This window comes from Micropterus dolomieu, linkage group LG07 (assembly GCF_021292245.1).
Source record: "Micropterus dolomieu isolate WLL.071019.BEF.003 ecotype Adirondacks linkage group LG07, ASM2129224v1, whole genome shotgun sequence".
Lineage (NCBI taxonomy): Eukaryota > Metazoa > Chordata > Actinopteri > Centrarchiformes > Centrarchidae > Micropterus > Micropterus dolomieu.
This window is the reverse complement of record NC_060156.1, coordinates 31,678,127-31,691,000: the sequence shown is the minus strand read 5'-3', so window position 1 is coordinate 31,691,000 and position 12,874 is coordinate 31,678,127. Positions and strand designations below refer to the sequence as shown.

Sequence of the window (12,874 nt, the reverse complement as noted above, 5' to 3'; positions counted from 1 at the left end):
CCCCCAACCGGTGGAGGCAGATGGCCGCCCACCCTGAGCCATGGTTCTGCTCGAGGTTTCTGCCTCTTAAAGGAAGTTTTTCCTTGCCTCTGTCGCCTTGTGCTGCTCTTGGTGGGAACTGTTGGGCTTCTGTAAATATCATCATAGAGTATGGTCTAGACCTGCTCTTTTATGAAAAGCGCTATGAGATAACTGTTGTTGTGATTTGGTGCTATATAAATAAAATTGAATTGAATTGAAGATGTGACTTGAAAATTAACTGTGTGCAGTAGTGTTAAAGGATTTCAGAAGAGGAAATAAACAGAAAGCCAAAAACTGAGCGTAAGCTTTGATTTGAGTTACATGAATTCAGTTTCACTGAAACACTTTAGCCTAATAAATCCCAAGACACTGTGATCATATTCTGGGTTATTCAATAACAAATTCACAATCAGGATCAATAAATTTTAATGCAGAGAATATAAGCATTGTGCCAGTAAAAATGATCCTGTGCCTCTGAGCAGGACACACAGAAACCTATAATTATTCATGTTCAGGCGTTTGTTAAACAGGAAACAGCTACAGAGAATCACGCTGCTCTGCACTGAGAACTGGGTAGTACAACACAGTGCACGTGTGCAGACACAAACTCCAACTCCGTCTCATGTCTCTAAATATTTCCTCATTCTTTCTCTCCTTGCTTGGTTTCCTTGCATCTCTCCATGAATCCTCGGCGGGCGGGCCTAAGACGCAAGGAAAAGACGCAAGTGAGGGAAACGTGGATGTAATTAAGAGACTTGAGAAGCACCCTTAGTTTTAAATCTGACCCAATAATCCCTCCATACTGGTGTATCCTCGCTCATAGCTCCTCCTCGCTCCTCAAGGCACAAATTAGAGTTTTGGAACGGCCTGCAAAATGGCGGAGCAGAACAACTTCCGGTTCGAGCGAGAAAACGACAAATAAGGGAAATAGCTGTCTTCATCCAAGATTTTAAGGAAGTGTCTCGGTTCAGGCTGAATGCTGTGTTTTAGTTTTAACGGGAAGGTTTTGGCTGCAATGGAGACAAATGTGTTCGGGGACTCGTCGCGCTCTGTGAAATGATGCTGTCACGATGCTGTGGGTTGTGCTGTACGTTCAACTCGTCGTCCAAGGTAAGACGTTTAACAACTGTGGTTTCGTTTCAGCTAACCTAACGTTAGCTGTCTGTGCTAGATATGAGGCAACATCCTTTACGTGTGTGTGTACCTAAGATAACACAAACAGGCCTCTGTCATTAAATTAACGTTAGTCCTACTGAAGACGTTCTCATCTTTTATGGAAGGGGCTGTTAAGCCAGCAAACGAAGCTCCGTTAGAAAACTCCCACCTGAGCCTCCTGTCATGTCGGCGGAGCTGAACTAAGAACATGAATCAATTCATATAAATGTTAATGTAGGACGTTGTAGTAAAATCAGCACTGTGAATAAAGACCTTATCAACAGACAGCGCGTGTTTTGGCTGTTCACAAGTTACTTTTTTCCCGAAATGTCAGCCTTTGGATGCAGTAACGTTAGCAAAATGAACGTTAACGTTAGTGTTCGTCTTTAAATGGCGCCGAAGTTAGTAACGTAATAAGTTTTAAGCGATGTACAAGTTATGGAAAGCAGCTGTCGATTTGAAAGGGAGTTACTGAACATGACAAGAGAAACAACCCGTCTTCTTTTATTACGAAATATATGGTCACTGTAACTCTCAGGTTAACGTTTAAATTGATAAAACACTCAGTTAATAAGATTCTTAATTTGAGTTATGGTATATTATCAGAAAACTCACACTGCTTGTAGGCCACAGAGAGGATTGATCTTTTCATTTGTAGTTTGACAAATCACACTTCCATTATATGTCTAATTAATAAAACAAATATTTGCTTATTTGCATAGCTCTAGTGTTAGAAGACGATAAATTGGAATGAAAATTGTAGAAAAACAAAAGATATAACAGTGGTGGTCAGATTGACCTTATAGAGTTGCAGTGAATTTCGCTACTGCTTATATTCAACTGTCACCCGTCTACTCATTTGCTGGTCTGTCCACGTCCATCTGTCTCAGTTCTGTCTGAGGCGCCACCGGCTCCACCACAGAACGTCAGTGTTGATAAGTGGCTACTGACGTGGACTCCTACCACCCAGGAGAAAGACGTCACCTACACCGTTCAGTACCGCAGGTGAGCTCTGATGGTTACATCCTGCAGTGCACCCTGCATGAGAAGACACCTGAGAGGTTTTTAACTTCCTGCCTTGTCTTTTTTTTTTTTAGCTGAGAATAAATATCCATTTGATTTGTGCTGGTCATTAAAACAGACAATGTATGAAATGTGTCACAAGCTTTAACTAAAGGTTAGAATCATGTCAGATTCACGACTGATGTGAATCTGTTGTTGTTTCTGTACCTTGTCCTCAGCTTTGACTCCAGTGAGTGGAAGGACATACCAGCCTGCACCCAGATATCTAGGGATTCCTGTAATGTCGCTTCAGCCAAAGCTAACGGCGAATTTGGCTGTGTTAAACTGCGTGTGCGAGCAGAGAGACGTCTGCTGACCTCGAGCCCAGCTGAAGCCTGTAGCAGACATGGTAAGAAACAAAGAATTTCCACGTGAACAGGCAATGTGCATCAGTCTAATAACTTTGTTCACACGGCAGCAGTTTAGTTCATGCATCGGTCTATTCTTCACTGTCAGGGTTTGTACAAGAAGTTCTGAATGTATGCAGTTTTTGATGCTGTCATATTGTTTTATAATGTACTAAATATAGCACTAAGCAGAAATCCACAGAAGACCCTCCGTAATGCTACAGTGGTGTTACCTAATGAGGAGGGGTCTAATGTAGACTCATGACTAAATAACATTTACTGTCGGTTGAAGATGGCCTTCCACAGTTTGTTCAAACTAGTGCAGACCTCTACAATAAAAAAATAAATCAGTCATCAGTTCAAATCAGAGTTATGACGTCTTCCTATCATGTAGTGTATTTGTAGGCGTTAACCAACCTAACCACAATGTGAACCATGTAGTGTGACTTGTCAAAAACTTAACAAACCCACAGCAAGCTTTCATAACTTCATTAGAATCATTGTGCTAGACTGAGTTGTAGTCTTGTAGTCATTTTTTTTTAGGTCTGAAAAGTTATTGGCGGCCATGTGAGATCTCACACCTACATTAATGACAGAGGGCATATGGCACAGATCAGTCCTGTTTTTGTCAACACTGAAAATGTTTGCTCTGCTCTTCAAGGTGATGCATGTACTCCTGAAGTCAGTCTGACTGCACGGCCTGGCTCCCTGACTGTACATTTATATAGGAACCACAGTTTGGCTCAGGAATATGGGAACCATGCATTACACAGGGTTTACTATGGCAAGGAAGGGGAGTCCCTGGAGGTGAGAAACCATGTGCTTGTTTAATGTGTACTGAAAGTGATGTAACACCATGTTCACACTAAGCCGGTTACTTTTGAAAATGCTGTTTTAGAATGTCTTTTATGCCTTTTTAATAGTAGCAATGGGTTCCGAAACCTGGTACTAAACGGGCCCCAGGGCTAAATTATGAAAGACCTCAGTATCGATTAGCTCCAACGTTAACGGTTCTGCTTTCGGTACTGAAGAAATTAAGAAAATACATTTCCCTTTATTATTGCTACATAAACTGGCGGCTGTGGCTCAGGAGATAGAGCGTGTTGCCAGTTAATAGGAAGGTTGGCGGTTCAGTCCCCGGCTCCCCCTGGTTGCATGTCGAAGTGTCCTTGGGCAAGATACTGAACCCCGAATTGCCCCTGGTGGCTGTTCTGCCAGTTGTTTTTTTTTTGTTGCAGTAAATAATTTTTTGTGTTAGTTTTTTCTGTTCTGAATTCTGTTCGTTTTTTTTTTTTTATCTTAAAAACACAAAGAACCGATAAGAATACCGGTAAAGTACCAGATCAATTAGCAGTATTGGTAGAGTAGTAATACACTTAAAATCTTAACGATATCATCCCTATTTAATAGACAGCTGGCAGAGATGCTTACTGTGGACAGAAGATCAAAATGGAGAGAAGAAAGATGTGTTCTTAGTGAATCCTTGCACTGCATGCAGCTCAACAATTAATAACAAGTTCACCCATTTTATATAGTAAATAACACAAATAAATCAATGTATGGGAAGCACTGGAGTGGGAAACAGTGTTGAAGTGAATAGGAAATATTGGCCTTAAATGTGTAACGTGTGCTAATGTTATCCAAATGCCTTCCATTATCAAGCAGAACCTTGAAGATACTTCCTCTTCAGTGTCCTTACATGAGCTGCAGAAGGGACAGCGTTACTGTACAAAGGTGCAGTATATCGTCTTCAGTACACCTGTTGGACTACCCAGCTGTACCCAGTGTGAGCTCATCCCCAGGACTGGTAAGACCACATTTGAGACCATAAAGAAGCAAATCGGCTGTGTTATTTTGGCCTTGACACTTTTCCCAGAATATAATGGGTCTCTCTCGGATTGCTTTTCTTTGTGACAGCCAATGCTTTCGGTCGCAGTGCTGTAAGAAAATGAGTTTAATGTTTTAGAAACGTCACTTGGTAGAGGTAGGTGAACGATCTGCCATGATGCTGTTTTTAATGAAGAACTGACATCCACAATCTGACAGTCGGTTGCTTAAAAGCAGGAACTTGAATGCTGTGCTTTCAGGACATCAAAACATCATGATCAACAACTAAATACAGCAGTCCTGCTGGAAGAGGTTCAAACAGTCATTGGATATGTTGTTGGGATGTGCGTTATTACCACAAAACCTTTCATTTAAAATGAAGCTGATGAAATTCAGTTCACTGTGATGGAATACTGATTAATGCGCGTCTGTATTGATTTTCATAGTGACCACCAGCGTCTGTGATTTACAGTATATGGACTGTACTTGTATAGCACTTTGCTAGTCTTCTAACTCTTAAAGCTTAACACTACATGACACATTCATACAGTGATGGCAGAGGCTGCCATGCAAGGTGCCTTCTATCAGTTGTGTAATCATAAGCTCATTAATCCTCTGAAGTCAGAACATGCTAAAAAGGAATTGTAATGGATTGCTTCTGTCTCTTTCGTTTGTGTGTGTGTGTGTGTGTGTACCTTGCATTTTCCCGAAGACCCAAAACAAACAGAGGTGGTAGTAGCTGTGTTGGCGGTCCTCTTCCTGGTCACTCTGATCCCTGTGATAGGATACTTCCTCATCTGCCAACGTGGGAGAATCAAACAGTGGCTGCGGCCTTATGAGATCTCAATTGATGTGAGCACTCACACTGAACATATTCACCACACAACCGCACACATATTGTACTGCAGTTAAAAGACCTAACTCTGCTGCTCTTATAACAGCACCTGTCACGTAGATGTCCTTTGATGAAAGAGGAGAGGAAGCTAACAAAGCGTGATTTACCGAGCTCACACAGTGTGCGGGTGAAAATCATTTGTTCCTCATTGATATTAAATAATGGAGTGAAATCTTAGGCTATGTTCAGACTGCAGGCCAATGTGACCCAAATCCAAAATTTTTTTGCTCATATGTGACCCAGTTCTGATCTTTTTATGACAGTGTGAACAGGCCAAGTCACATGGAATCTGATACAGATCGGATCTTTTTAAATGCAACCTCAGTCTGGACACTCAGGTCGCATTTGATGCGACTTTGACATCACCCTAGAGCAGCAGTTCTGCTGTAGATGGAGCCGCGCTGAACGAAATGTGACTTGGCCTGTTCACACTGTCATAAAAAGATCAGATCTGGGTCACATATGAGCAAAAAAAATCAGATTTAGGTTACATTGGCCTGCAGTCTGAACGTAGCCTTAGTAGCAGTGGTCATAATTCAGCAGTGGCTATGTACCGAGTGTAGGTCTCTCTCAATGTCTGTGTAATGTGCACATCAACATGACATTATTAACATTTAAGTAATGGATTTGTGAAATCTGTGAATCAAAAACAAACCCAGCTTTAAACACTGTCAATGAACTATGAGGACAAAACAGCAGCAAAAAAAAAATTCTATTAACTTTTATATATATGAGCGCTTTTCATAAAAGAGCAGGTCTAGACCGTACTCTATGGAGAGAGAGAGAGGGAGAGAGAGAGATTTCAGTAACGAGTTACGCAGCGTTACGTGACTTAGTAACTAGTAATAATATTACTGTTTTGGAAAATTAATTAGTTACAATACTAGTTACTGGGAAAAGTAATATTATTACTGCCCAACACTGCTGACCCTTAAGAGCTTTGTAGGTGTGAATTTAAATTCTATTCTGGATTTTAAAGGAAGCCAATGCGGAGAAGCTAAGACAGGAGAAATGTGATCTCTTTTCCTGGTTGTGCTGCAGCATTCTGAATCAGCTGAAGAGTCTTAAGGCGGTCCTTGAAATTTGCTTAATGTGAGACTTAAACGACATGTCCTGATCAAAGATAACTCCAAGATTCCTCACAATGGTACTGGAGGCCAGGGTGATGCCATCCAGAGTAACTGTATCTTTAGATAATGTGTCATGGAGGTGCTTGGGCCCCAGAACAATAACTTCAGGGATGTGATTTTTCTGGATTTTCTGACCTGAAAATATGACCCACGTGAATCATGCAGATCTGTGGTACGCATCAGTGGTACGTAATACTCTAATATTACTTTTCCCAATAAAGAGTAATGTAATGGATTACTATTTCCAAAACAGTTATATTATTACGAACTACTAATTGTTACTAACTGAACACACCATCCTTGACGTGAATGCGTGACTGTTTAAGTTAGCTGTTAGCCAAACAGCTAAAGGAAGACTGGAGAACAGGGGGAGAAGGGTATTTTCGACAGCTGTAAATAACGTTATTGCCATTATTTTTCAGTCAGTCTACGATGCAAAGAACATTTTCGTCCTTTGTAAACTTTGCGACCAGCAAAAAGCTTTTAACTGCGAACAATTCTACATTTCTACTTTAGGCTAATTGAAACATCAGCTAAAGCAATACAACAATGTGAAACTCAGAAAGAAACCGGCCGCTACTGCCAGTGATGCTTGGACTATTCGGGAGAGAGTGCCGTTATAGCACCCAGTAATAAGTAGAGTAGCTAATATTACTTTTTTAAGGAGTATATGCTAAGTAACTTTCCCAACACTTGACAATGTTTGTAATGACAATATGTTTTGATTATTGCTTGTTAAAGGCCATGTCTAATGTTTACTTTGACTTAACCATCATGTTATAATAGAGACAGTTTTATCGGAGTGTGTGCGGTCTCAGTATATTTTCTTCCTTTTTTGCACTTTGCCAGTCACATGCCTGTAATTACAGGTCATCCAGGTTTTAACATCCTGAAGGCACATTTGAAGTTTAGCTAACTGATTAGTTTCATCTGGCTTGATTGTTAGATATAACTGAGTATCATCTGCATAACAATGAAAGTTTATGGAATATTTCCTGATAATATTGCCTAAAGGAAGCATATATAAAGTGAACAGGATTGGTCCGAGGACAGATACTTGTGGAACTCCATGACTAACTTTGGCATGCATGGAGGACTCATCGTTAACATGTACAAACTGAAATCGATCTGATAAATAGGACTTAAACCAGCTTAGAGCGGTTCCTTTAATGCCAATGAAATGTTCCAGTCTCTGCAGTAGGATCTGATGGTCAACATTCAAAAACAAAATAATCATTCAATAATCATAGCAAAACCCCACCCACACTCTCTTTCTGCGTGCAGCCCCTCTAGCTTACAAGTTCTCTAGCAACATGAGGGAGACACAGTGCCGATTAACACTGCTAAAGACCTGGTTTGTAAAAAGTAAAACAATGGTTCAGTACTTGGACATATTTGGCTTTGACGTACAAGCCCAAATGGTCCTGTAGGTGAGGGTTTACAGACATAATGTGAAGGTCGCTAACTGGATCAGAGGCTCCCTGAAACATACTGGATATTTACGATTCAAAATCAGAGGAGTCTCCGATCAGAAACCTTAAAAACAATTACTCCAAAGCAAAACTGCTTTGCCGACCCCTGCTGTATATCATTACTTCTTCTTCGAATGTATGCGTAGCGATGAACGTCTACACTGCCAGAATTCTAGAAGAAAAAGAACATAGTGGTGAAACGCTCTTTTGCGCCTTTTGTCAATTTTGGTCTACTGTAGAAACATGGCGACCTCCATGTATGGGTGACCTGCAGTTATGTAGATGGGACTTACATTGTATTTCTGTCAATAGATGCTCAAAGATTACACACTGAACCTTTTAACACATTCAGACAACTTCTGTTATGATGACATATTGCTATAAACAAATAATAAAATTAAAATAACATTGTAATCAGTCACTTTGACTACAGTAACATGAGCCGCTGATCCCGGGTCTGTGCAGGGGAACTGATCTAATAATGAGTGGAAGTTGTCTCTCGTTCGTGCTGTACATTATAGGATAAAAAGGCTCCCATAACCCATAACCCTGGTTGTACAGGACTCTGTCCCCACTTCTGAAGGCCGATCTGACAGTTTCACTGTGAACCAGGGCTTTGGTTTTTGTACAGTATGTGCGGAAGGTTTTAGTCGGCACACACATCCTCACAAAAACTGATGTAAGATGTCACAGTGTCAGTTCGTCCAGGTCAGTGGCTGCAGCCTCAAACACTCCAATCAGGGCAGTCAAAGCAAGCCTGTAAATCCAGCTGTGACTCGTTTGTCCATCTTTTAAAACACAAAAAGCATTACGGAGAAAATCCAGAGGCGGTGGTCTGCAGCGCCATCATGAAGGAATGGTAAATGAGAGGATTCTGTCCACAGAAATGCTAGAGGAATGCAAAATGTAGATAGTATATTTCCATGTCTGTGCCACGTGAGCTACGCTGCTTATGTGGGCTGCTCTAACCTGTGAACATGGAACCCGAAATAAAAAGCAAGGTTCACAGTTATTCACTATCTCAGTGTGCAAAATGCACACATCATCTTTAAGGTAACTGGTTTATTTAATTAAAGGTTGACAGTTTTTGTCTTTTCTCCTCTAGTTCATCCTCGAGCCATTTCCTGAGCAATACAGCCCCATCTCCACTAGCAGCCCCAGCGAGGAGCACTGCGATGTCATCACCTGCATTACCCCAGAGGGCTTCAGACCATAAAGCAGCTGCCCCCATCTGATTCTGGACCACAGCTCCTCTCTGTGGCCAGGATCAGACCTGAGAAAACCCTGCTGTGCTGACTCCCCTACATTTGTTTGGCTACAGGGAGACACACATCAGACTTCCTGCTGAGCTGGATAGGCTCAGGATATGTTATGACTTGATTTAAAGTGAAAAGTCTGTTGCTGGGAAGAAGGTATAATTTGATCTACATTTAGCTTTCACGCCAGGAGAGAAAAGGGAGCAATGAAAAGACTGAAGCACTTGCTGGCCACTCAAGTTATTAAGCTCCAGACTTTTAGGAAACCAACTCTTGTTTGGTTTAATATGGCTGCAAAAATTCTAAGAGATTTCTATCATAGCAAAAGTAAAATATAAACACTGAGGTCCAGTGTTTATATTTTTACAGGAAAGTGTCAAATTGAGTAAAATGACCAGGCAACGTCCATGCCTGATAGTGTTTTTGCACCTTTTATGAGCATACATCTGTCAAGTACTGAACATTTCCAGGCTATTTGTGAGCTGCAGTCCACATAAATGAGCGCATTAGAAACAGCAGCCTCACAGGTTCGGTGCGGCTCAGCCCCATGTACTGCTGGACACTAGTTTTCAGACCACCACAGGTCCTTCCTTTGAGCCAAGAAAACTGCTGATTTCTAAAACATTATGACTAAACCCTATTTGAATGTTCATATGATACTTTACTATAAGGTTTCACTATTTTTATGCACTTTTTCTAACAATCGAAACATTTGTGCTTTAGTAGCATTAAAGAACACAGCAGAAGCTGATCTGGTGTGAATAGAAGATAGCTCCCACAGAATGTGTAATTTGCAAGAACCTTTTATCTGAAGCTCCTGCATATTTCTTGAGACTGAGTCATTCAATAAGCACTCAGCCTCGAGCCCTCAAGGTTCACTTTGAGAACCGAGACCTGATCTTTCATCTGTGTCGCATCATTTCAGATCACTACTACGGCTTCTAACACAACAGGAAGGATCACTCTTTAAATAAGTCAGTTATAACAAAGTGTCCCAAAAGAGAGCTCATGTTGGGGGGGGGGGGGCTGGCTCTAACATTTACTTTGGCACAAAGTTAGATATTTCTAAAAATCAGAACACTGCAGTGTTTATCTTTATTATCAAATAATACTAAACCCTATTCTTTAACCTGCTGACCAGGTTAGATTTTCTGACTATCATTCAGTGTCTTTTGTCTGGCTCTGTTGGCCATTATCATGTTTCTCTTCTAACCATTGCCAGAAACATTTTAAATGTCTTTGCACTTCATGTAATGATCCTACTTTTTATATGTGGTGATTTACAATAGTGTGTAAAACGGTTGGATGTTGCCGGGTTTTTGTCCAGAAACCTTTTCACAATAAATGACTGGTGCACAGACTGACTGCTCTGTGATTTGGGCTCATAAGCTAGGATGTGTCGTTTCATTGCAGGTGAGCTTGTAGTCACCTACTTGTGTCCTTGTAGAACATTTAAATGATCACCTCACCTAAATCACAACACATTTCCTTAATTAAAGGCATTCTGTGACTCCTGTATGGTAGCTGCATGATTAAAAGTAAAAAAAAAAATATCTATCTCATACAGGCCCTTCATGCAGGCCGTCATCAACTCCACCAGCTGTTCGCTGTAAACACACTGCTGCATGCTGGCTGCTATTTCCGAGCAATACCTTTAATACAGACATTTGATCTCGGGTGACATTGGCGAGACTTGTGTGGCTGTTTGACGGTTTATTGTGATTTATTGGTTTGCAAACAAGGTGGAAGGTGGAGCAGTTGTGGAAAAACAGCCAACATGCTCAATGTAATGCGAGTAACCTCTACTCGATCATTCAGAAATTATCGAATTATGAGAAATTGGTTTGTAATCCCCTGTTCGACATCTCTGCCTTCGATTTTCTGGTAGTCTTTAAAAAAGAAAGCAACAGTAACATGTTTCAGAATCACCCCCGTTACTCTGCATAATCCCCCCACGCTGTCAACAGTTTCCATAGGGGTCATTTCTAAAGGATGTGAGACAGCAAAGTGGATGTGGATGTTCATGCTGTATTTATGCTCAGATTTTATGTTGAGGTCGAGGAACACTTTACCACTCCAGTTCCACTTATTTTGCCTCCACTGTGAACATCATAAAAAAGCTGTCAGGAATTAGTACATACGTATGATAACCAGCTGTGGTTACACTTTTTTTTTTTATGACGTAAAATGTACAAAATTGTTAGTTCTTACACCCCCAACCGGTCGAGGCAGATGGCCGCCCACCCTGAGCCATGGTTCTGCTCGAGGTTTCTGCCTCTTAAAAGGAAGTTTTTCCTTGCCTCTGTCGCCTAGTGTTGCTCTTGGTGGGAACTGTTGGGCTTCTATAAATATCATCATAGAGTACGGTCTAGACCTGCTCTTTTATGAAAAGCGCTGTGAGATAACTTTTGTGATTTGGCGCTATATAAATAAAATTGAACTGAATTGAATTGAATTACCAAGTAAAGCCACTCAGTGTAGATTCAGGTACCATCGAGTCTCACCATTTTATAGATGGCCATGGGTTCCTATAGCAAGTAAATGCTGTCCCACAGCATTCATCATGACAAGTGGCAGGTTGCAGTCGCTCACTCCCAGTTCTACTAAAATCACCCAGCACCACAAGAAAAACAAAGAACTGTATCTGCTGTTTGTGGACAGCACAATGTGATGAATACACATTGTCCAGCATTCTCTAATACAACATTTGCTTTATTTGTCACGTTTTAAGCTTCTAAAAAGTCAGACAAATCATTAAAAAGATGGAAAGTAACCCCAAATCCCATTTCCCCATTTTTTTCTCCATGCAAGTGAAAGCTTTAGGGTGCGGGTGTATCGTAATACATAAAAAATGGTCTGTGATAACAAGTCCTTTAATACTGTTACTACAGCAGTCTGATTCACAGCATCACAATATTTGTTCTATACTGAAATACTTCAGTCAAGTCTCTGAATAGTTACATTTCACGTTTTCTGGTAAAAATAAGAGCTAAACATGGACCACGTACAAGAGGACAAAACAGCTATTTAAAAAACATACGCCATCTTGAGGCAGAATGACCGAGACAAATCTGTCAACAGGAAACTGACCCTACATGTAAGAAATACTCTTCTCTTCTCTAAAATACCTTATAATCCAGAGCATGTATTGTCATACCAGCATACAGGAGCAGTTTAAGCACAGACAGCAGGCAGGGCTGTGTTCTCCCTGTGTTTACTCTCACATCCACTTCAAAATGTTTTTCCATCAATAAATTAGCTCATTCCCAGAAACCTTTCCCTTTCTGATTCACTACAATGACATTACACTGTAACCCTCAACAAATTAAACAAATGATGACATGTATTAACGCGTAAGAAGCATCTGAGATACAATAGAATAAATTGACCTGGCTCATCAGTTCTCAATAACAAAAAGAATTCCCTTATTTAAAATACATTTTCACAATTATTTTCTCAAGAACAGCACAGAAAAACTAGTAAAAATAGCCATAGCACTATATGCCAGTTAACACCATCCGTGTGTGTGGAGCAGCAGTGAGTTTGGGTTTCTATTTAAAAAGCAAATTCAGGTTATAAAACATTCTGTGAATCTATGTATGTGTTTGGGATGGAGGTTCTACAGCTTTGTAATTAAAACAACAGATTACAAAACATGTTGAAAGACTGTGTGTGTGTGTGTGTGTGGGGGGGGGGGGGGGGGGGGGGG

The 12,874-nt window shown here is 40.7% G+C and overlaps 2 protein-coding genes and 1 long non-coding RNA gene across 5 annotated transcripts in view; 1 reads left to right on the top strand and 2 right to left on the bottom strand.

Annotated features, from left to right (window-relative positions):
- Positions 1-430: 430 nt before the first annotated feature.
- Positions 431-2,246, bottom strand: LOC123973356. 2 transcript variants are annotated; one of them, XR_006825604.1, is made up of 2 exons: positions 825-2,246; positions 431-722 (listed from the first exon to the last, which is right to left on the bottom strand). It is a non-coding gene; the product is annotated as an uncharacterized LOC123973356 (long non-coding RNA). The 2 variants fall into 2 exon arrangements; XR_006825603.1 differs by having other exon boundaries at positions 1,792-2,246.
- Positions 850-10,526, top strand: ifngr2 (interferon gamma receptor 2). Its single transcript, XM_046053297.1, has 7 exons — positions 850-1,131; positions 2,067-2,181; positions 2,418-2,587; positions 3,247-3,392; positions 4,248-4,392; positions 5,125-5,264; positions 9,015-10,526. Exons 1-7 carry the CDS (start codon positions 1,092-1,094, stop codon positions 9,123-9,125), a joined length of 867 nt encoding a protein of 288 aa, XP_045909253.1. The 5' UTR covers positions 850-1,091; the 3' UTR covers positions 9,126-10,526.
- Positions 10,527-12,022: 1,496 nt separating this feature from the next.
- The window catches only part of LOC123973353 (transmembrane protein 50B-like), a 21,898-nt gene continuing 21,046 nt past the window's right edge, over positions 12,023-12,874 (bottom strand). The window contains exon 8 of one of the 2 annotated variants that reach the window (XM_046053299.1): positions 12,023-12,864. The gene's annotated coding sequence lies outside the window, so the exon portion shown is untranslated. The remainder of the gene's footprint in view (positions 12,865-12,874) is intronic. The other variant, XM_046053298.1, reaches the window with a different exon arrangement.

Excerpts from the sequence above, each read along its gene's own strand:
- ifngr2 (XM_046053297.1), top strand. The coding sequence starts at position 1,092 with ATGCTGTGGGTTGTGCTGTACGTTCAACTCGTCGTCCAAG. Across the intron at positions 2,588-3,246 it reads TGAAGCCTGTAGCAGACATG|GTGATGCATGTACTCCTGAA; the intron begins GTAAGAAACAAA and ends CTGCTCTTCAAG. Across the intron at positions 5,265-9,014 it reads CTTATGAGATCTCAATTGAT|TTCATCCTCGAGCCATTTCC; the intron begins GTGAGCACTCAC and ends TTTCTCCTCTAG.